This window comes from Gymnoscopelus braueri (assembly GCF_963280865.1).
Source record: "Gymnoscopelus braueri genome assembly, chromosome: 4".
NCBI classification, from domain to species: domain Eukaryota; kingdom Metazoa; phylum Chordata; class Actinopteri; order Myctophiformes; family Myctophidae; genus Gymnoscopelus; species Gymnoscopelus braueri.
In genome coordinates this window covers 41,624,302-41,648,491 of record NC_137605.1, presented here as the reverse complement: position 1 = coordinate 41,648,491, position 24,190 = coordinate 41,624,302, and the positions used below count along the sequence as shown (strand labels likewise).

At 40.9% G+C, this 24,190-nt stretch overlaps 1 protein-coding gene and 1 long non-coding RNA gene across 3 annotated transcripts; both read left to right on the top strand.

The window, feature by feature from the left end:
- Nucleotides 1–691: 691 nt before the first annotated feature.
- LOC308084360 (nucleoporin SEH1-like) lies at nt 692–8,577 on the top strand. Of its 2 annotated transcripts, XM_080426979.1 has the most exons (10): nt 692–897; nt 1,400–1,450; nt 1,595–1,741; nt 2,052–2,263; nt 3,032–3,130; nt 3,227–3,367; nt 3,767–3,909; nt 4,516–4,669; nt 6,316–6,427; nt 8,332–8,577. In XM_080426979.1, the coding sequence occupies exons 1-10, from the start codon at nt 787–789 to the stop codon at nt 8,395–8,397; spliced, it is 1,236 nt and encodes a 411-aa protein (XP_080283105.1). In that variant the 5' UTR covers nt 692–786; the 3' UTR covers nt 8,398–8,577. The 2 variants fall into 2 exon arrangements, with proteins under 2 accessions (XP_080283105.1, XP_080283104.1); XM_080426978.1 differs by lacking the exons at nt 6,316–6,427; nt 8,332–8,577 and adding an exon at nt 5,756–6,284.
- Nucleotides 8,578–9,912: 1,335 nt separating this feature from the next.
- LOC308084051 lies at nt 9,913–13,120 on the top strand. Its single transcript, XR_013933037.1, has 4 exons — nt 9,913–10,113; nt 11,200–11,269; nt 11,366–11,520; nt 12,693–13,120. It is a non-coding gene; the product is annotated as an uncharacterized lncRNA (long non-coding RNA).
- Nucleotides 13,121–24,190: the final 11,070 nt, after the last annotated feature.

Sequence of the window (24,190 nt, the reverse complement as noted above, 5' to 3'; positions counted from 1 at the left end):
TGCTGCTATTTAAAAAAAATATTGAGAAAAATGTAAAATATTTTGAATATTTTGGAAACATTTTAACAACATAAATATTGTATGGAGGTCCCTGGGCACGACATATTTTAAGATGGGGGGTCTTGTTGGTGAAAACTGCTTTTTTTATCATGGCTTTTAGATGAAGACTTTCCGTTAGATGTACTTTCCGTCTATGTCCACTAGATGGCAACATTGTGCTCTGATATGGCGTCACTCGTTCAACAAATGAGAAAGTTGTGCCCACAATGTCAACAAAGACCTGATCACATACATTTGTGGTGCTCTTGGGTATAATTTAAAAGACATCAGGTCAGGAGGTCAAAACATTCTTACGGTAGAATTCATGGTTAATGTATGTTTTGTAATAATCAAAATCTACAAAGTATAGATTAGTTAATAGTTTAGTTTAGAGTAACTAAAGTTTTCAAATAATTGAATTGGAGTGAAAGTACAATATTTGCCTGTGAGATGTAATGGAGTAGAAGTAAAAGTATTGACAATTGGAAATACTCCAGTAAAGTAAAAATACCTCAGTCAAAACTGTACTTAAGTACAGTACTTGAGTAAATGTACTTAGTTACTTTACACCACTGGCGCATGCGCACACCCCACGGCTCAAACCGGAATCTATGCACCCGCCGCCAACCACAAAATGCGAGCAACGGCGGACACGTGACAGCAGGGTTGCCATCTACTAGTGAAGATAGTGTAGTGAAGCCATAGTGAAGCTAAGTGATCTGGTGATGCTACATAGCGGCTACAAACATGTTTGTGGCTCGAAGTATCGCAGCAGATCATAAAGATCTGATCCACGATGTGTCGTATGATTTCCATGGCCGGAGAATGGCAACTTGTTCCAGTGACCAAAGTGTCAAGGTACCATTAAAAATAGACCAGTTGCTAACGTTAGCATTATTAGCACTACTGTGTTGTTAACATTAGCATGTCAATGTTAATTCGATTTTCCTGAGAATCATTCTTCTCAACCGACAGTTATTATTCCTTCACTGTGCCTGCCTGGGGCAGTTTTACCCTGCTGATGTATAGTTAGCCATGTTGTTGTTGTTGTTGGTCGGTCATACAATTATCAAAGCTTAGGCTAAAAAGGCTGTACAAAATTTGAGATCGAGGTATCAACTTATTCAGCTCACCCATTCATTTAAAGGCATAAAGTAAATAACAGACTTGTTATGTAAAACCTAGATTAAAAATGATTTTTGTTCACTAACTGATGGCATGCATTGTTTTCATTCAACACGATTTGTGAAAGAGAAGCGCTGTTAGAGATGTTTTTGTTGGCAGTGTAATAGTAGAGCACAGATGTCAGATGTGGATGACAGTCACTTTTAACTTAACATTGTCATCTGATTACATCCAGGTATGGGACAAAAGTGAGAATGGAGAGTGGCACTGCACAGCTAGCTGGAAGGTAAACTACTTGCTGCTAGTTTGTAATTACTCAAGTGTCTGTATCGTTTTGGAGACATAATGTCTTGCCCTGTTCTTTGCCTCGATCAGGCTTTTAGAATTGACTGATTTGACACTGACAGTAGTCCTTAATATTTCCATCCAGACGCATAGTGGGTCTGTGTGGAGAGTGACGTGGGCACATCCAGAGTTTGGACAGGTGCTGGCATCCTGCTCCTTCGACAGGACAGCTGCCGTCTGGGAGGAGATAGTAGGAGAGTCCAATGACAAACAACGAGGACAGAGCCACTGGGTTAGTATGACTCCTGTAGCCTCTTAGTCTTAACGCTGCATTGGTCACAGCAGGTCATTTACCTTAGCAGCAAAATTATACTGAATTCCGTTTTGCTACATGTTTTGCTATGTTAGTTTCTAAATTAAAAGGTGATCAGATTCAACTGTCATTCACATCCAGCAAACACTCATGACTGTATAACATATTGATAAAATCAGGGTTGATATGATGAGTCCATGTACAACATGTTCTTATTGTATTTGCCATAGTCTTTTACATTCATATTTTCGTGGTATGATCCAAAACCCTCACACCCTTTTGATTTCAGATAAAAAGGACCACATTGGTGGACAGTAGAACATCAGTGACTGATGTGAAGTTTGCCCCCAAGCACATGGGCCTCATGTTGACCACATGCTCTGCAGATGGGGTTGTGAGGGTCTATGAGGCTCCTGATGTGATGAACCTGAGCCAGTGGTCCCTGCAGCATGAGATCTCCTGCAAACTGAGCTGCAGCTGCATCTCCTGGAACCCCTCTAGGTTAGCCCTTTTTTATATACGTACAGTTTAGTATTAGAACCCATGTATTGGATAGTGTTGAGATGTTAAAGATGAGCTGAAGTCTGAAAAATATGATTTTCAGACTTTTAGAGCATATTCTTAAGTTGGGCATAAAATGGAGATATAATTAACAATATATGGATGCCAAAGCCATCTGTATTTTCATTACAAAAGTCCCTAAAAGTCAAATCTTTGACTTCCTGTCTAACAAAAATGTAATGTGTGATTACTTCTGAGTGATACTCATAGATTAATGTTCCTCCACATGCAGCTGATTCATTATGGAAACACAACAGGCCTGCTTCTTCTCTATTTCCCAGCCCTAGTTCTAGTGTTCAATCAGCATTGAGAGGATGGATTATATTTTCTATCAATGTGAGGTAAAATCACACCAGTGACTGGTATATTTTCGGTCCAATAACTATGGTGGACACTGGCCAGCAGTAGTTTTGACTCTAGCTGCCTGCAAACTAAATATTGTTTGCAGGCAGCACATTTATACTCATCACATATTAATTGCACTGAATGCAAGGTCTTGAATTAATTGTTATACAATACTGTAGCCTAACCATGGATCTGCAGTATATATTGTGTAATGTGTACTGAGTGACTAAACAATGAACCATGACATTTTAAACTCTTTATTCCTGAAGACCTGTTAAGTATTAAGTAATACAATGAGTGATGGCTCTGGGGAATTTAGATGAATGTTGTTTTTTTCCTGTATTTCATTACACCACCACACAGCTCTCGTGCCCATGCACCAATGATTGCAGTGGGGAGTGATGACAGCAATGTGACATATGGTGGGAAGGTTCAAATCTATGAGTACAATGAAAACACAAGGTGAGTTTCACTCAAGTTATACAAGTGTTGAGCACAATGATGTAAATACTACCAATCTGTTTATTGTTTTGTTTTTCTCCCACCATCTTTAAAAAGGAAATATGCTAGAGCAGAGACACTGGTGACTGTTACTGATGCCGTGCATGACATTGCATTTGCTCCAAACCTGGGAAGATCTTTTCACGTGCTCGCCATCGCAACCAAAGATGTCAGAATCTTCAAGCTGGTGCCTCTGAGGTAGGCTTAGTCATTTGGCTGACTTGTGTCTGGTGGCCAGGGATCAGTTATGTGTGTTGACTTCCTGATTTAAAAATCCACCATCTGCCGTCTCTAGAAACTCAAATGTCATAAACTTACTGCTCTATGGCATTGGCAGTTGTGCTTCACAACCTGGAAAGATCTAACAAAAACCTATGCTCTGATGTAAAGAACTAATTGTGTTTCCTTCATTTCTGAAGATACATTTTAAGCGCTAGCAACTGAATAATAGTTTAAACTGTCAAACTTTCTGTCATTGTAAGTAAGTGTCAAATAATTGTGATGTGTATTATAGCCAAGCAATTAATTTACAGTATATGACTTTAATGCTCCTGTGTTAATTGTCTTGTATATCCGATTCCTGAACCCACCTGACAGAAAGGAGAGCCCTACAAAGTTTGAGGTGCAGATTGTGGCTCAGTTTGACAACCATAACTCCCAGGTGTGGCGCGTTAGCTGGAACATCACCAGCACCCTATTGGCCTCCTCTGGTGATGACGGCTGTGTACGCCTCTGGAAAGGTGAGCATTAGCACTGTTCATTGTGGCTGATGATTCATTTTTATTTTCATATAAAAAAGAAAATGGGTGAGGATTATGCAACTATAGCATTGAGAGCATCTTTTCCCCATTCAAACAAACTAAAGGTAGTAGAGGTGATCACAGTAATATTACCTAGAGCTATTGTTTTTATTACTTTTGCCCAACACACTTATTGGGCAAAGCGACAGGTAGGCCTGTCACAATTATTACATAATCGTCTAAGCGCAATTATTTGAAATAATCGCAATTATTTGAAATAATTATTTTTGCATAATCATTATAATCATTTCCATGTTGAAAGATTTTCACACATTTTCAAATATAAAAAAAATGTTTTTTGACAATAAATATGAAAATCATTTCTTTGTATATTTCAGTTATTTGTCGTATCTGACCTGTGCAGTTTTTGATTACGAAGCCTAAAAGTCTTCATATGTTTCAATGTTCAATGCCAAACACACAATTAAATCGATAATCGAAATTACTTGAGTGACAATTAATCGTCAACTTTCATTTGGCCAATATGTTTAATTAAGGTGTTGTGCCATTCAGACTACCACTGTTGTCTCTTCTCTCATTCTGCAGCAAACTACATGGACAACTGGAAGTGCACAGGCATCCTGAAGGGAGATGGCAGTCCCCTGAGTGGTTCCTCTGGTCAGCCAACCGCCATGAGCACCGTACTGGGCTCTTCCGTTCAGACCTCCCAGAATGTTCTGAATGGGACGTCTGCAGGAAGGTAGGTGGTGTGGTACGCCTGACGCCACTCGCCCAACTCTACCAGCAGAGCTGATCTCTCACAATGCCTCACACTGACTGGGACTTGATACAGCCGCTCACTGACAACTACTGGGCCCAAACTGACCCACGGCTGCACTCATGCAAAGAGCTTGGCTTCTGACTTCCACCAAAAACAGGCTGTCACCACAAGAGCCTATGTTCTCTAATCTCACTCTCCTTTTTTATGTTTTTCTACCAATGCATGTTACAGCGTAAGGTTCAATCCATTTGGTCATTTGAATGTCATTGTTCAGGACTATCAATTTTGGTTCTATAACCATTGGAAAATGGAACACACTTGTAAGGATGATGAACATTATTTTTGTAGATGTGAATATAGAAATTACTAGAGTATCTAGCCAATGGTAAAATATTTACATCACATATAAACTACTTTGCTTTCATTTACATATTGACTAAACGTAAATGGGCATCTCCTCAACCAACCATTGCCAAACTCTTTGCCGAGTGGAAGAGTGTAAATGGAATCCTATTAACCTACTGCAATAACAGACTGGGAGGGTATGAATGCAGTGCGCAAATTATGAATGTATAAACGGTCACTTATTAGTGCTGATGTCTGAAAATGTAATTGAGAATTGACAGATGTTAAAATAAATTGTAGATTGCTCACAATTTGTATAAAATAATGGTATGTAGACAGGATTTATCCTTCAGACAGTGAGCATTAAGCTGAAGTTGGTGGCTGTTTTTATATTCAAGCTAAAAACCCTTGTGACTTAATAAGTATGAATGCATCTCACATTCCCTTGCTTGTGTTGTTTGGAATTTACACAGAGTGCTCTCTGCTAAGCAGGATAACTAAGGACTGGGCATTGTTTATTTTTTGTTTTGTTTAGGTTAAATTGATTGCTTTATCTGATTGATATCAACATTGCAACTAAATATACATTTGGAAGAAATGTACTGTAAATGTAAAACAAATGTAAAATGACTTTGTATAAAGGTGTTCTTGAATAATATGTGTGTGAAGTGGTGTTGATTGGAATAATGTGTTATTTTACTGCTTGTTGCATGCACACAGGATTGGCAAGAGAAATCCCTATGCCCCTCCCCTGCGACACCTGACACCTCCGAAGATATACCAGCATTCTGCATCTTACTACTAATGCCTTCTCTGTATCAGCATGTGCCATTTGTCATTGTGTCCATGCGTTAGAAATGCAAGACCATGGGTGATGCACAATTTCTACCTGAATATTTCTTTGTTTTTGGGAGGAGAGGATATCTTGGCATGATTACGGCATGGTTCTGTTCTTTACAGCTATGACTTTTCTTTACATTACCCTGGATTTGATAACAGTAACAGTTCTTAATATAAACACCACTTGACCCCTTTGAAAATAAATCTCCCTTATGTCACATTATCTGCTCTCTGTTCAACATGCATCAAGTCTTTATTTCCTGTTCTTGGAACATACATTTATCATAAAACACTCCTCTTTCAATTTATAATTCCCCTATATTTATTCTATATTTTACATGTTTTCCACCTTCCCTCTGTATTACTATGATGGCTTTTTCCCCCTGTCCATGTGTTTTTGTTCTTTCTTGTCATTCCTCCCGCTGTTACTGTACCTCCAGGTATTTCTTTCCACCACTGGATCCACCCAGAGCTGGGTCCAGGTATGGTCACCTACTGCCTCCCTCTTCCCTCATAGAGCACTGTGACACTGAGCCCATGCAACCTCAGCAAACTCTCCCCTGTGAAAACAGAAGAGGTGTTTAAAAAATTGAGTGCTCTTCATCAACACAAAGCCACAGGCCTCGACAATATCCCCGCCAAATTTCTAAAAGACTCGGCCGCCTCCATTGCTCCAATCATTACCCACATAATAAATCTCTCCATCATACAGGGACGGGTCCCTAACGATTTCAAAAAAGCAAGGGTGACCCCTCTGTACAAAAAAGGAAACAAATTAGACCCTGGCAACTACCGCCCTATTTCTATTCTTAGCTCCATCTCGAAAGTCATGGAAAAAATAGTCTATGAACAGGTCGATAAGTATCTTGCCGAAAAAAATCTAATTTACAAATTCCAATCTGGTTTCAGAACAAACCACTCCACTGACACATGCCTTCTCTATTTGAACGACTCTATCAAACAAGATGTCGACAAGGGCAAATATTGCGGCATGGTCATGCTGGACCTCCAAAAGGCCTTTGACACCGTCAATCACCCAATTATGATCAATAAGCTCAAAGCAATAGGTTTTGATGATACGTCAGTGAACTGGATGAGATCCTACCTGGAAGGGAGGGAGCAAGTGGTGGAAGTAAACGGCACCCAGTCTCCCCCCCTCCCTGTGACTTGTGGTGTCCCACAAGGAAGTATACTAGGACCTTTACTGTTCCTGATATATGTGAATGACATGTCATCGGCCTGCGACTGCAAGCTGTTCCTGTTCGCAGATGACTCGGCCCTGCTAGTCTCGGACAGGGACAGGCTGCAGGTTGAGAAAACTCTCAGCTCCGAACTCAACAAGATCTGCATCTGGCTCTCTGACAACAAACTTTCATTACACCTGGGTAAAACTGAATCCATCCTCTTTGGGTCCAGTCCTAACCTTAGCAAGGCAGAGAGTTTCACGATCAAAGTGGGTGATAATGTCATCAAAAGAAAGGATGAAATTACCTACCTGGGCTCCATCTTGGAGGCAAACCTCTCCGGTAACAAAAACGCCGAAAAAGTGATCAAAAATGTCAACCGAACAACACGCTATTTGTGGAGGATTGATCGCCTAGTCAGTAAGAATACTCTGAAGATTCTTGCAGGGGCCCTCATTCAAGGTCATTATGATTATGCATGCACTTCATGGTATCACAACACCTCCAAGGCCTTAAAAACAAGGCTCCAAACATCCCAAAACAAACTTGTAAGGCTACTTCTTGGCCTCAATCACAGAACCCATCTAACCCCTGCTCATTTTGCTAGGATTGGATGGCTTAGGGTTGAGGACAGAGTACAGCAACTTGCTATGGGCCTGGTCTTCAAGATACACCACAACATTGGGATCCCCCTGTATTTGTCAAAATACTTCAAAAATGTTAATGAAGTCCATGATCATAACACCAGAGGCAGCTCCACTGATCATGTTCAACCCAGATTTGGCTCAACTAAGGGTATGAACTCATTCTCATGCTATTCATCAAAAATGTGGAATGCCCTACCAAAAGGAGTAAAGGAGTGTAAAACCCTACTCACTTTCAAAACTGCCCTAAAGATACACCTTCAGGAGGCTGCAATTCGAAAATGGCCCCTGTCTAAGTCTTAACCTACCCCTCCCTACCCCCCCCCCCCTCTCTTTCATTTTCCTCTTTTGTATATATATATATATATTTTTTTTCTCTCGTCATACCAGTAACCTGAAAGCTGATTGTATGACATTCTGTATAGTAGTGTGTATATCTGCCTGCCTCTTATATTTCATCATGATTTGTGTGCATGGGGTCCTCATCTTAAACAAGCGTAATGCTTAATGAGGGTTTCCAGTTTAGTAGACCTTGTATTGTGAATTTGTACTTCCATGTACTGTTATGTACTGTCATGTACTATTCTCATGTCTTTCTAAATAAACTACATCAATCAATCAAAAGCAGCAGGCACCTCTGCACAAACTCTATTCTAGAGCATTGTTACCCTTACCAGAGGCTGAAGGGCAGTGACGCTTGATGTTGTGTGATGTCATTTTCTTTTCCCCAATGTTTTAACTTTATCTTGGGGGGGGGGGGGGGGACATTCAACTCATGTTTTAGTGAATATTCCAATTCCATTTTGTGTTGTCTATTGCACAACCCTGATAGAGAATGCTGTTTGGTGCACCAGGGAAAACAAGCAATTGAAATACAATGTATAATATTTAGATGGGAGAACCCTTATATGTACACTACATGCACAATATCTATATAAAGTATTTTAATACAGGCTTGAGAGAGAACAGACTGCGCCGTATATTAAAGCCTTGTATACCAATGCTCTGTGTGTATCAGTGATTGTTTCATTTTAATTTAAAAAATGACAGGATCATTGGATATCCAGAAATGATGGTTGATTTGTCAGTGTGTGTGTAATGTTAGTTACATTTTACAATGCATCTCAATATTCTGGCTAGGTTAGAGAGGTCATGAAAGATGTTCTATATAATGGGAGAGACTCCACATGTCTCACTATTATCAGTGCACATGAACAATGAACTAATAATAAAGCTCACATGATATCTTCTGACTAAGCATTTGTGAATGACTGTGACTAACCATGTGAAGCAGCTACTGTTGTCCAATGTCCAATAATAGCATCTGATTCAGAATCACACACTGACGTATTTGAAGATAGCTTTAAGCCAAAATGCCATAGATGCTTTCTACCTGGGTGGAAGAAAGTAAGCACCACATAATACAGTAGCCTTAGTTATACTTCATGCATGGAATCATATGTAGGGGTCATTTTGATTCAATTTAACCACCATACTCTAGGGAGGACATTGGTTTTCTCTTTGTATTACTTTTAAGTTAACTACATTGACATTTGTTCAAACAAGATAAACAATCATGCTACTTGTATTTGTATTTCCACTTCCACCCATTGCCCTCATTTTACCTCCTGGGCAAAATTAAAAATGCATGACAGTCCTTCAAGCTATTCTTGCAGCTGCCCAGCAGAACACATGCATCCATCACACCCCAGACTCAATTAAAGAACAAAATCTTATAAAAAATTGTCCTAAGTAATGTAAAGTATACAATACATGATGTGAATATGCATGGTACATCATTATCAGACTTAATTTTATCCTTCAACTTCTTGTTTATGCCCCAAAATGACTGGATATGCAATCATAGAAATATTAGACCTTAGTTGTCGATTTTTTTAAAGCATGTTCAATTCATTTATACTTTACTTAAAACCCTATCCTGTCACCCATCCATTCATGTGGTGTGTTGTGGTGTGTGTCGTGTGTCCCTCTTTGATTATCAAAGAATGTTTTCAAATTGGTCCAGGGCGTACCCCAGCGGGCACACTGCAGCAGAGTGACAGCAACGCCGTCCAATAGCTGCCATCCCTTCAGTGCGTTTGTCCAATCAGGGCAGCGTAATGCTACCAGAGTCCCGCCTAGGCGGCTACGTGAAGTGACGCTCGCGCGGGCTTCCTGTCCTAAGGGATGTCTTGAACACTGCGTGAGATTCATCTAAACTGTTGCATCGTTTGTAGCGAGCGTACTAAGCTACGGTTTTAAGGACAAGAAAGAATGTAGCAGCATTAGAATGAACGAGAAGTAACGCAAACTGTCTGGTTTTTCTGCGTTAACTAAATTAGCCGCTAAACTCTGGATCGAAGATGACTGAACCGTAGTCCCGTGCCTCCATCTCAACTCTTAAGATTGAGTGAGTTGAACTCTACGCACGACTTTTACATGTTGTTATTATTGGTGGACTGGAGCAATGTTGTTGTCGTTGTCTTTGATCATTACTGAAGGTTTGCAAGCTGCCTTTTTAAATCCCGAACCCCTTGTGTCTGTAGCTCATTGTTGTACTCTAGTTCACTAAGTTGAGTTGATTATGGGGCGTCACGAATTTGCTTTGTGTGTTTGGCAAGATCAATTGTTTTGAGCTGTTAGCTAGCTTTCAGTTTGTCAGTCTCCCAGGCAGCAGGGTACATAATATACTTGAATAATATGTGAAATCATGACGAACATCATTGAGTTTTTTTTTGTCAAGGTTGACACCATAATGCTGTGTAAAGTGTTATCACAAATTCTTTCAACACTTATACTTTCTGTCTATGCATAAGCAGTCACTGTCAAACAAACTCACACCTAAGAGACACTGGTTTTACATTATCTGTGTGTGTGTCGTTGAAACGTATTTTGTTATGTTGTACCATCCTACTCTCAGTGGTGGAAATGGTATTCCATTTTTTTTACTGAAACAAAAGTATCAATACTGCAATGTAGAAATACGCTGTTACAAGTGGAAGTCCGGATTTCTAAATGTACTTGAGTAAAAGTAGAAAGTACTAATTATGCAGAATGTACCTTTTCACAAGTTTTCAAATGTATACAAATCTTTTGAAAATAGACTATCTATGCATTGTTGCCTAGCAGAAAACATTGCAACAAAACGTTGTGCTCTGAGCTGTTCAGATAACTTTACGACTTCATATAATTAATATTCCAATGGTTGACAACATATTTAGTAACACTGTGACTTAGATTGCATGTTGACAGATTATTAATTTTTTTACCTGTTATCCTGTAGTTTTCAATGTACAGATTATTTTTATAGCATATTGACTGACGCTAGGTTCTTGATTTACATGGGATACTAGTTTCTTTAGGCACTACACTGTCTCTCTGCTTTCTATGTACAGTATGTGATTACCTTGCTTATTGTAAGTCACTCTGGATAAGAGCGTCTGCTAAATGCCTACATTGTAAATTATACGTCACACTGTGAATTGTAATCGTACAGGTGCACCTGTGGAAAATGCAGGCCAATGCCTAATGTGGAACACAATATCTGCTGCAAAGCTATTAATGTGGTATGTAAAGAAAAACATCTTCCACAATGATCATCACTGTGAAAATTCACAACTAGTAAAGTACTAAAACACCAATACTGTACATACTCCCAACAGGTTCTGAATAAATTAAGTGAAGAGCCAGAAGAGCTGGAGTGCATGACTCTCCATCCAGGAATTGAGCCTGTCTGCCTGAACCCATACTCCCTGCAGAATGCCATCAACATTTACGAGGCAGACCATGGCCCACTGCCGCAGAAGGAGAGATTTCAGTAAGTTAGACCAATATTTCTTTATTTGGAATGTACATAAATTGCATTTGTTTATCAAATGGCACACATGCCCTTCAAAAACTGGTAAGATTTAGGACAAGAACCACATATTATATATAATCACTATTAAAGGATTAAACTATGGAAGGATTCACAATGTTACAGTATCACTCAAGGATTAGCTGTATGGTCATAGACATTCAATGAAAATGCTGTCCAGTCCTGCTTTATATTGCATTGCATTGACCATTCCATCCATATACCCCTTTGTTATTTCAAGGACCTCCATTTGTATATGCATTAGGCCACAGACCACCATTTGATTCAATAAAATCGTCAAGTGTTTATCTCTGTACAAATGTGTACTTGTCTGACCAGTATATACTGCATATGCAATTCAAAGATATTGCAGTATTTTCTTACACATTCATTAGGTGTTATTATAAGTCACTTTGGGCACAGGCATAGAAGCAGCTCTACATAGGACGGAGTGTGCGCTCAGTCACACGCCATGCTTTTGGCGATATCAAGGCAAGCTCACTCTGGCCTGCTCTCACACAGTGGTAAACATATTGGTTGCCTGCTCCAAACACCATGAAAAACAGTCTCTATAATCAAACTATCCTTAGAAATTCAAAATTTTCTTTTTTCCATGCTTATCCAGACCTGGAAATTAATCAAATCAAATTCCATACTTTTCCATGTGATTGTGTAAGCAGAAATAATTACCTTGCACATAAAGGAGTTAATAGTGTGAATGACTGTATGCCAAAATGAAGTTAGTCTACACTGACTAAACTGATTGGATACTTGTGCGATTGTGGGGGAGCACAGCAACGCAATCATTGATAAAGGGGCACAAGAGGCAGATACCATGAGGATGATGGTCCTGCAACCAGTACAGTATAGGTGACAGAAGATATACTCAAGAACAACAGAGACTAGTAAATTAACACTAAAGTTGGTGATCAAATGGCAGGACAACAGTCTGATTGACAACCAGGAAGAAGAGAGGTGAAACTGGCATTAGCAGATGTTCACTTTGAAGTTGGCGCCATGACTCTCCAGTTCAATCACCAAACAGGGTTAATAGCACCACCCTCAGGCAGGGAGAGAAAACAGCACAAAAGGTCACATTTCATTGCATTCATTGGGTTATTTTGTCATTACAGGCGTGCTCGCTACCTGGCCTACAGATCTTTTGTGTCCTGGGTCTGGGGACGCCTGAGACCGAAGGACCGGAGAATGTTGCCTTCCTGTATTGTGCTACGGATACACGAAGAATACCCTGATGAAGATTCGGAATACACTGGATTTAGGCCTGCCATTTAATCCATTAAGACCTGAGGCTACAAGAACCCCAAAATGATATGTATTTGGCCGCGGATCCCCCATTTGAAAATGTTTTGTGCCAGGGACCCTCAGAGGAGAATATTTATGAAAAAATGTTCAAAGATATTCAAAAATAGCAGATGTACAAGCTCGCAGCTTGGCTCTAAGTGACACGCTGTGAGCTTGTAGATCTATTTTTGACAACCACTGTTCTAAAAGTTTTCTGAGAAAACTTATGTTGCTATATATAGCTAAAGTATAAAATGACAGATGCTTTCCCAGTTTTAATGGGTTAAATAAACAATATTTTCATTACAATGTTCTGGACGTTTGTTATGTACAGTTATTCTGTCATTTCATACAACTATAATATATTTCATAGAAGTGTTGGACAGCTTACAATCATTTTTTTTGTGATGACATTTTTGCACACACCCTTTTGTAATGGAGGCGCTATAGCAGTGATGGACTGAGGCAGGAAGGAAGGCTCCGGAGCACAGAAGCAGGCAGAATATCTCTGCTGTCGGGCAGAAGCCAACTTAATGTCCAAAATGTATATTTCAGGAAATGAAAAAAACATTTTAACACAAATACTGTCTCAAAGTTGGTATGGTGACTTTATACATTGTCAGATACTTGCATGTGTCCTTATATTTATCATCGCTTTACCCAAATACAGCTCAAGCGGAGTTAGGAGGTTTTTGACCATCATTGATTAGAATGACAAAGAGAAAAACCTGAGTTGGGTGGTTTGACCGACAGTTTCCAATGGATCCTCAGGAGGTTTAGTCTGAAGCACTTTTAATACTTTTCATTGGTTCACACACACACACGTAAATAGTGTTCAATAGCACAGATTTATTTGCGCCAAAACAGCGAAGATTGAATGTGTAAAAGTGACAGCTGCACTGGTGTGAAATCTGGACAACCCTGAAAAAAAAATGAAGAGAATCATGCCACTGCTTTTTCTAAACAAACATTTTGAGTAAGGGAACAAGGGTACAGATGGTGACTTACATGGTGGCAAGTGATTGGGGAAGGGATTAGACGGGTGTTGGGTCACCACCAGGCGTTGGGTCACCACCAGGCGTTGGCTCTATTGACTCTGGCTCTGGGCGGATGAACCGGGACAGATGGGCAGCAACTGCAGCAGCCTTTTCAGGATGCTCGTACTGTGAGCACAGGAATCCAGGGACAGGCAACTCTTTCATCTTGGCCACAAAAGGTGCAGGGTTGGGGAAGACCTCATTAAAGAGGAGGTCTGTAAGCTCTGTCACATATTCTACAATACAGGAGAGAACACATAACAGCATGTACAGTAGTTTGAGTAATTCATATGGTCTCAAATGTTTCCAATGTAATTAGAACATTTATGATGCACAATTTGACTGATGACCACGGTATGCAGATTAAAACTTGAATCAGAAACTTGAGAATTACATGTAACTAACCGGTAGTATAGTTGGTCTTAACCGCAGTGACAACATGATCGCCTTTCTTGGCCTTGGGAAACCGTATGCTGTACCGCGGAGCTCCTGCTGCAGTGATCGCTTGGAGACGTCCAGCATTTTCATTGAAATGCAATGCGGCCAGGTAAAGCCTGAAATGAGAAGAATGGGATGAACCCAAGATAGTTTGTAGATGGCTAGAAGATGGTATTTTTTACATATTGGCACTAGGCACTAGCATGTAAGAAGGCAGCAGATGTACAATATTTCCAAATGAAATGGCATTGTAATAATACAGTTCAAACTGTCTGTTATGTCTCAATACTGGTTCTGTATGACTGGACAATGATAGAGTCTGTTATGTCTCTATACTGGTTCTGTATGACTGGACAATGATAGAGTCTGTTATGTCTCTATACTGGTTCTGTATGACTGGACACACAATGATAGAGTCTGTTATGTCTCTATACTGGTTCTGTATGACTGGACACACAATGATAGAGTCTGTTATGTCTCTATACTGGTTCTGACTGGACAATGATAGAGTCTGTTATGTCTCTATACTGGTTCTGTTTGACTGGACAATGATAGAGTCTGTTATGTCTCTATACTGGTTCTGTATGACTGGACAATGATAGAGTCTGTTATGTCTCTATACTGGTTCTGACTGGACAATGATAGTCTGTTATGTCTCTATACTGGTTCTGTATGACTGGACAATGATAGAGTCTGTTATGTCTCTATACTGGTTCTGACTGGACAATGATAGTCTGTTATGTCTCTATACTGGTTCTGACTGGACAATGATAGAGTCTGTTATGTCTCTATACTGGTTCTGACTGGACAATGATAGAGTCTGTTATGTCTCTATACTGGTTCTGTTTGACTGGACAATGATAGAGTCTGTTATGTCTCTATACTGGTTCTGTATGACTGGACAATGATAGAGTCTGAAGAGAAGATTGTGTGCACATCCCACGCCTGCATTTAGGCCAGGTGCTGGACATCAAGGGAAGAATCAAGGAATTATATATATCATATATCATATATTTGCCTGATGAAGACCTAGAAGGTCGAAACGTTGCAAAATAAAAAGTGAGTTTCTTGGAGCTTGAGAACAGTGTGCAGACTTCCTTCTTTTCATTGTAATAATACATACATACAATTTATACAGCGCTTTTGTAAATACTCAGTCGCTGATATTATGAATGTTATCATTTGCATAATATTGCAACACGATATAGACAACATGATTACAATATAATTTACCTGCAAAGCATTCCTAGGTAGGAAAAGACCAAATTTTTCGGTGCGAACCGCAGAATCACACTGTGGAACCCCTCCAAGGCAGATGTCTGGTAGAGAGGACTCAGCTTCTTCACATCACCCAGAACGCGTTTATTCGTCAATGCCGTCGTCAGCTTGAAGGCGGCCTTTGATGCTACAGGGGGAAAGAGTATACTGTATAAAATATTTTCAGTGGATTGCATCTTGAGAGTATATTACAGGATTCAAATGACAAGAGTTTGCTATTGAAGAGTGGCATACCAGGCTTCAGCCACTTGTTTTTGTCAGTGGAGGGGGGATGGAGGCACATGGGGAAGTGTGGATTGTCATGGACATGAACATTGGTGATGTGGTTGATGACAGATGTCCACTTCGCCACTGTTTCCTCTCCACTGGATGAACCAGATGCTGACCAGTAGAGGTGATTCTTCACGCTCTGCTTCCACAAGTTGACTTTAGTGCATTCTTTCAACTTGGAGATGGCAACCACCTTCTTGGTAAGAGCTGAGAACAGTTAGAAAATATGTAAAATATTTTTATAGGGTGGTTGTTGCACAAGTGTAGCGGTGCTACAAATGATCAATAAACAACATTTCCCATAATATCTTACCTTTACATAAATGCCACACATCGTAATAGTGGGTAATCTCAGATTTCTCTTCCTTCATGAACTTCTGAACCTGGTTGTGTCGGTCTGTCACCAGGCAATCCACCTTGACGCCAGCTTTGTGAAGGTATTTTAGACTCCGGATCAGCCCTTCCTTCTCCATGTGGACACTGCTCTTTACTTCATTGCTCTGTGTATCATAAAAACACACACACACACACACACGTACGTGAATAACAGATCTGCCTCATTGGTGAAGTTCTGTGCTCTACTGATCACATTTTCTAGTTTTACAATCTATTTACAGTACCTGTACCAGCTGGATATCAACTATGTTGTTAGTGTTGAGATCCATCATGGAGTAAGAGCCGTACTTTGCGCAGTGACCTGGGCTGTCAGCTCTCATGTCTCCACCAAGAGATACTGTTGCCCTCCGTTTAAGTCCCTCAAGCAAGTCCGCCTGGTGTGTCCGCCATTTATGTAGAACAGAAGGCATAATGTACTTGTCCACATGATTGCGATGTGACATTCTGCTGAAGGTTCTCACGTTCATTGCATTGAGCACCTGTAATGTCAAATAAGAATGTAACTGTAACAGTGTTCATACCACATCCCTCTGTAGCACTGTGGGATGCACTGGCCTATAGTAATTAAAATGTATCTGTTAAAAACAAAAACAAAAAAAACACAAAGCAGTGGGAGAAGACACACTTTAGATGATGCCATTATTCTTTACCAACCTTGTTTGTCTGGAGAAAAGAAGAGCCTGTGAAGTACACAGCAGCTGATAGCTGCAGATTCCCTGCTGGAGTGCTGCGTAACAGTGGTTGACTCTTCCATTTTCTGGTGTATTCACATAACACGTGGCTGCACCTCTGGGTCACGGTAAGGAATGTTCCTTTTACAAAGGTCTGCACCTTGCAGACACTTGAGCAGGTGGGGCATATCCGGAAAAGGTCGAGCAGGCAATCTTCGTAGACCAAGTACTTCACCGTATCCTGTGGCTTGGTTGGTTCTCTGTTGACAAAGAAAAATACACACAACAAGAAAGACTTGTTACAAAGTGTATAATCTTCTAGAAGATTAGAACTTTCTCATGTCAGCATAACTGAATAAAATATAATTATGATGAGGATACATTTTCCTATTGGGCAACTCTATATACGTACTGTACTATGTTGTACATTAGATAGAGAAAATAGGAGATCTACAAGCCAACATGTTGCGTTGCAATGTGCCATTTTCAAGGATTCTTTTTTTTCTTTTCTTTTTTTAGCTACCGTATATGTTCATCGATTTTTGCAAAATATTCACCTATGACATGCCCAGAATATGGATGCTAATGTTCATGTGGTTAACAAAGATCTAATAAGCAAATTTCATTTACTGTTCACTGATGTCGTCATCCAATTTAGACATGCTAGGACGGTAGGTGGGGTCATCATCTGAACCGAGGGATGGGGCCTCAGACTCCTGAGAAGGCAGCAGCTCCATGTGTGGTTGCTTTGCTGCCGGGCTATCAGCTGGCTCTACAGCTTTCCTCTTCAGAGGAGATGTGCCTGGAAGCAACAGAGACTGGGTGCCCACAGCAACACTCTTAGTGGCTACCGTAGCTTGAGAACCTGGAACATATATAAGAATAGGAGTGTTATATATACTGTACACACAGTACAGTAGGACTTGTAATGATAGCAATAGTCAACCAAAATAATAATGTTATGAGCAATGAAAATACAACAAATTATGCAGCCAATACACTACAGCAGGAGTCTTCAACGTTTTTCAGCCCAGGGACCCCTTGACCGAGAGAAATACCTACTGATTCAAAGTAAGACAACATTTTGGCAAGGGAAAAAGGCCATCACCATTTTCCAAATGGTCCCTTGAGCTGTCACCTCAATAAAGTATATGTCAATGGAAATGGGTGTGTTGCAGATTCAACTTTTTCATAGATTTCATAGATAGTTTCAGACTTGTTTGACAGCACTATCATCAGTGTACGTTTTCAGACACTATCATCAGTGTATGTTTTCAGACATTTAACCACTTCGCTCTGTACTTGGTCTGTTCCTTTTATCCCTCAACACCAAACCTCTTTGACGAATATAGCCGATCTACAAGCTAACAATGCCTTGTGAGCTTGTAGATCTGCAATTTTTGGCAAAAATTCTCCTCCAAAAATTCTGCTACGATTCATGTAAACAAATTAAAATAAATCCTATCACCGATTTGGCAGCCCCCCTGTAGTAACTTTGAGGACCCCCTAGGGGTCCCGGAACCCCTGTTGAAAACCACTGCACTACAGGAATAAACAAGGTCAGATTTAACAGGAATCATGACCATTGCGATCCAACTGGTGCTACAGTCACATAAATGCAACCAGCGCTATAAATCACAAGCCAACTACAATTACAAAATGTTCTACAGGATGGGATGTATATCATATATTGTAACCCTTCTATGAACGATTACTGTCTCTAAGCCAATAAGGAAGTAGTAATTAACTGACAATATTTAGTTTAGTGAGTTGAGTTTACCATGCTTACACTGTGTAACTGTACTGTCTGTGTCCAATGGCAAATGAATAGATTATAGGTTATTGTGACAGCAGTAACATCAGTATGTAGCATATTGTACTGTCTGTGTCCAAAGACTAAATGAATAGGTTCTGTTATATTTTATTCCATTCCATAAGTGACAGGAGTCTTCTCCTTCAACAATTATTGTGTTCATCAATAGAACCTGTCAGAAATTTACAAAGACAATCTAGTAACTTGACCAACCTTCACTCTTGCTGCTAATCAGGGTTCTTTTAGCCAGTTGCGTTCCAACCGTTCTTCTCCCCACAGAGCGGTCCGTCTGAACCCCAATCTCTCTGGTGGTGACTTGGTCACACTGAGTCTCTGTCTCTCTCGTGGATGGAAGGGACTGCTTTGTGAAAACAGATAACAGTTGAAATAACTTTTTCAAACATACTGATGCTTATGAAAACAAGAAACATACTGATGCTTATGAAAACAAGAGTGCAGGCTATCTCCTGACCAATAACACCCTCTTAAAACTGTATGTAACAGAAATAATGTGATTCCACTTGTAATGACCTGTACTCTCAGCCTTGGGAGTTGGGACCGCCCATTATGCCCCTGTAAAGTTGGGGGGTAAACCCTTACCTAGCTACCTGAAATGCACACACAGTCGCACATGGTGTTTTGTGACCAAGTGAAGATGCACAGGTCCTATTGTGTTCTGTTTATTAGCACCAAAATGAAGGTTTTAGGAGACTTTATTTCAGTGCACATTCTGCACAACACAACACAGGCATAACTTTACCAAAGAGCGGACCGCGAGATTTCCAAATGACTCCTATCCTACTATATGTCCCCTCTCCCTAGAAACAACACACAGTGCAACCAGACTACTACCATCACTTTTCGGTGCGATTATTTCTTTCCTCCAAAGGAAAGACGGTTCTGTATTTGGTCGATGGTTACGTCAGGGTTGCACGGTGTTGCAGTGTATGTAAGATACACTACAAACGTATTACGTAACATTTACAATTGTGTCATTTAGCAGAAATGATTGAGCCCAAACTACTGATAGTACAGTAGGCTCATTACATATTACAGTATCACCGTGGTGCGTACACAGTTGATATTTTAATCCCGCCCACAATATACTACCCCAGATTTTATTCAAAAAACATAAAGTGGTCTTATTCCATAACGCTATAAAATAAAGTTCCAATTTTTTTCCCAGGGTTTCAGCAATGACTATTTTACATGTATAATATGTCTATAAACAAATAGCTTAATTCACTTTACGTGCTCTTTAAGTAAAAGTACTGCAACGTAGAAATACTCACACACAAGTAAAAGTCCAGAATTAAAAATGTACTTAAGTAAAAGTACAAAAGTATTGGTATCAAAATGTACTTAAAGTACCAACTGTAAAAGTACGAAATGTTTGAAAATAGCAGATCTACAAGCTCACTTGTTGTGAGCTTGTATCGGCTATATAAAATAAGGCAAAGTGGTTCATGTATGTTTTATAAATGTAATTATTCATATCTGCAAAGTAACTAGTAACTAAAGTTTTCAAATAATTGTAGTGGAGTAAAAGTACAACATTTGCCTCCGAGATGTAGTGGAAGAAGTAAAAGTATAGACAATTGGAAATACTTCAGTAAAGTAAAAGTACCTACAATTGTACTTAAGTACAGTACTTGAGTAAATGTACTTTTTTACTTTACACCATTGACTTTTACTCAAGTACATTTTGATTAACGGACTTTTACCGGACTTTTACTATGCAGTTTAATACCTGCATGGAATTTACTTAACTAAGCTAACGTTAGCTAGCTACGTTAGCTAAGCTAACGTTACGTTAGCTAAGCTAATGATGTTCACCTTATCATGTAGTTGTTTTAATACAATACATCCTGAGAGAACATGTTAAATGAATGTTAAATAAATGTCCATCATATTAATAATACAGTAACGGCATCATTTAAACTGTACCTGATATAAAACGCTGACGTCACAAGTGTTGATGTTTGAACGTTAAAGCCCAGCTGGTCGGACGGGCGCACAGTGGGCGTGGTCACGACGCGATCACGAGACTTGAAGTTAACCTGTGACCTGCACTCAGCCAATCACAGGCGCGTTACCGTGGTTATTCTTTTATGAATCTTTTGAATTTGATGCTGCGTCACAGACACTAGGCTATAAAACGCCACTCGCAGCCACAGGTTGTCAGTTGATGATGATAGTGATGATGGAAGACACACAGATTCAGATGATGCTCGCTGGAGACGTTGAGGAGTTTTTCAACCAGGAGACTTTCTTCAAGTTAGACCTGGACGAGTTACATTTCTTAACGGTCGGCGGAGATGATAAAGTCTTCAAATTGAACACTGAGAGCTTGCAGCAGCCAGAAGAGGACGTCGTTGCTGTGTTTGAAGAGCCCAGACATGCCCTTCACAAACACCAGGGACCGTTGTTGCAAAAACGGACGTCAAAACAGCAACTCGATGAACTTCATCTCGGCCACCAGCCTCTGACAGACGACCAAAAGTCTGTCCGGAAGATGCGGTTCATCATGGATGAACTGTTGGAGACAGAGCGAGCCTACACCAAGGATCTGCGTGAATGCCTGGATATCTACCTGTGGGAGATGACCAGTGCAGTGGGGGAGAAACCTGCCAGCATCCTCAATAAGGAAGCCATCATTTTTGGTAACATGCAGGACATCTATGACTTCCATAGACATGTTTTCCTAAAGCAGTTGGTCGAGTGTGAGCTTCCAGAGGATGTGGGACGTTGCGTTGTGACATGGGCTGAGAAGTTTGACATGTATGTGAACTACTGCATGAACATGCCTGCTTCCAGTGAACTTAGAGTGGAGGAACACGCTGGATCCTACTTTCACCACATCCAGCTGAAATATGGTCTGGACGTGGCCAGTTCTCTCGGCTCCTTCCTCCTCAAGCCGTTACAGAGAATAACAAAGTACCAACTCCTGCTTAAGGATTTGTTGTCTTGCTGCAAGGAGGGAGGAGGAGAGATTAAGGACGCTTTGGAGGCGATACGAAGGGTTTTGAAGAAAGCTAACGGCAGCACAGGCCAGACGACAGCCAACCGACGACAGCCTCGGACCTCTTTCAGCTTGCGAGGGAGCTTGCTGCGGTACTCTCCAGGTCTGACACGTTCTGGAAGCATGCTGTGGACATGGTTGACCAAGCGCATCATGCAAAGATCCAGCTGGAGATTTGGATGAGGCTTGGGACAAGTCTAGCCCTGGTCCAGAGCGCTAGTGAGTTAGAGAGAACTCACTAACGCTCTGGACCAGGCTGATGTCGATGAGACCATCGTCAGAAGCCCCCCTCGAAGCAAGCCACGTCTAAGACTGTAACGCAGACAGACGTGGGATTGTTGAAACACCCATTCAAAGCTGGAGGGAAAACCACTTAGAAGTGGAGGCGCATGGGGCACCTGGAACCCCTGAAAGGGGCTGCTGGCACCACCTGAAGGAGCGGAGGGACAGGAGGCGCCGGGACTGGAGTAGATGCTGGTAGAGAACAGTAGCCTCAGTGGACATCACCGCTCCGGGACTGGAGTAGATGCTGGTGGAAACGGTATGTGTAGATGTGACGGGGACACGACTTGAAGGAAAGGCGCAGTTTGTGAGTAGGTGAGTATGCCTGTCACAATTATTACCTAATCGCAATTATTTGAGATAATCGCAGTTGTTTTTTGCATAATCGTTATAATCATTTCCATGTTAAAAATGTTCATATGTTTTAAAAAAATTACAAATAGTGGAAATAGCTGATGTACAAGCTCAAAACGCATCGCGACGCGTTTTGAGCTTGTACATCAGCTATTTCCACTATTAATGTTTTATTTTATGTGTTTGTTGTCATATCTGCCTTGTGCAACTTTTGTTTACGGAGGCACTGACATCAGACTCATCCTCTAACCCTGCGTCTGATGTCAGTGCGTCGTGATAGGATCAGGTTGACTGATGCCAGGGTGTGTTCTTGCCTCTGGGGCACACTGTTCGTCCGATTGTATGTTGTTTGTGATATTGATAGGTCGTTTAATGTTAAGTTGAGGTTAAATTAAGGGGTGGTTGTTGACTTTTTATTCTGTTGGCTGACGAATTGATAGGGTTTTGACTTTTAATATCAGGTAGTAATAGTCGTATTAGAAATGCGTGTTGTTGTTCAGGAAATTCACCCCCCCACCCCCCAAAAACAAAAAAAGGGGGTCAGGCTTTAGGTAGCGTCTTGCACCTGAGCTTTTCTGTTGACTAACAACTTTCTAGGGTTTTGACTTAACATCAAGTAGTAATAGTCTTATTAGAAATGTGTGTTGTTGTTCAGGAAATGCACCCCCCCCCACCCCCCAAAAAACAAAAAACAAAAAAAACATTTGTCTATCTATGTGATGGTCTCTAGCCCTGGCGTCTTGCAGGGTCAGGCTTTAGGTAGCGTCTTGCGCCTGAGCTTTTCTGTTGACTTGAACAACTTTCTAGGGTTTTGACTTTTAACATCAAGTAGTAATAGTTGTATTCGAAATGTGTGTTGTTCAGGAAATGCACCCCCCCCCCACTCCCCCCCACCCCAAAAACAAAAAAGAACATTTGTCTGTCTATCTATGTGATGGTCTCTAGCCCTGGCGTCTTGCGGGGTCAGGCTTTAGGTAGCGTCTTGCACCTGAGTGTTTAGTGTCTGTCTGTCTGTCTGTCTGTTTGTCTGTCTATCTATGGGGCGTCTGGGTGTGGTAGAGGTAAACGCACTCTCCCACCACCGCAGCAGAAAGCTGGGTTCAACACCCAGCAGTAACGGCGGTGCCTCCAACTTGGCCGGGCGCTCCATCAAACACAATTGGCCGTGTTTACGGGTGGGAACTTAATCTGCCGATGGATCAAGTGATCGTCCTTTTTGCTGCACTGCGAAGCTACTGGCAAGTGTGTATGGGAGGATGCACACAGTAGTTTATACCTCTCTCCAGCTGTGGAGGTGGTTGTGATGCCAGCAACAGGGACTTAAGGACACTTGGGGAAAATTGGGAATTGGCGATGACTAAATTGGGATCTCCTCCTAGGATTGTCACCTTGTCGTTGGTGGAGGAGCTTGCGTTATCCCAGTGACCCAGAGAGCTAAGCTCCTGGCAGGTGCCACCATGCCAGGCAGCTCAAAGGGTAAGGGATCAGACTAAGGACAATCCATAGTTAAAACAAACATGTTACAGAAACCAAAGCATTCCAGGGAGGAGGTACCAGCCACGACAACACCTGTGCAAGGTAGAAGCCCCTCCTGAGAAGGTTTGGGCATGAAATGGAATCTCCTGGACCCAAAAGAAACCACCAGTGATGGAGCCTGGTATGTAAGAACTATTATATACATGTTGTATGACTCATTATGCCAATATTCCTTTAGTATTGTTTATGGTGTGTTCAGAACAGAGCTCTGCTGTGAAGGAAACTGGGGTAA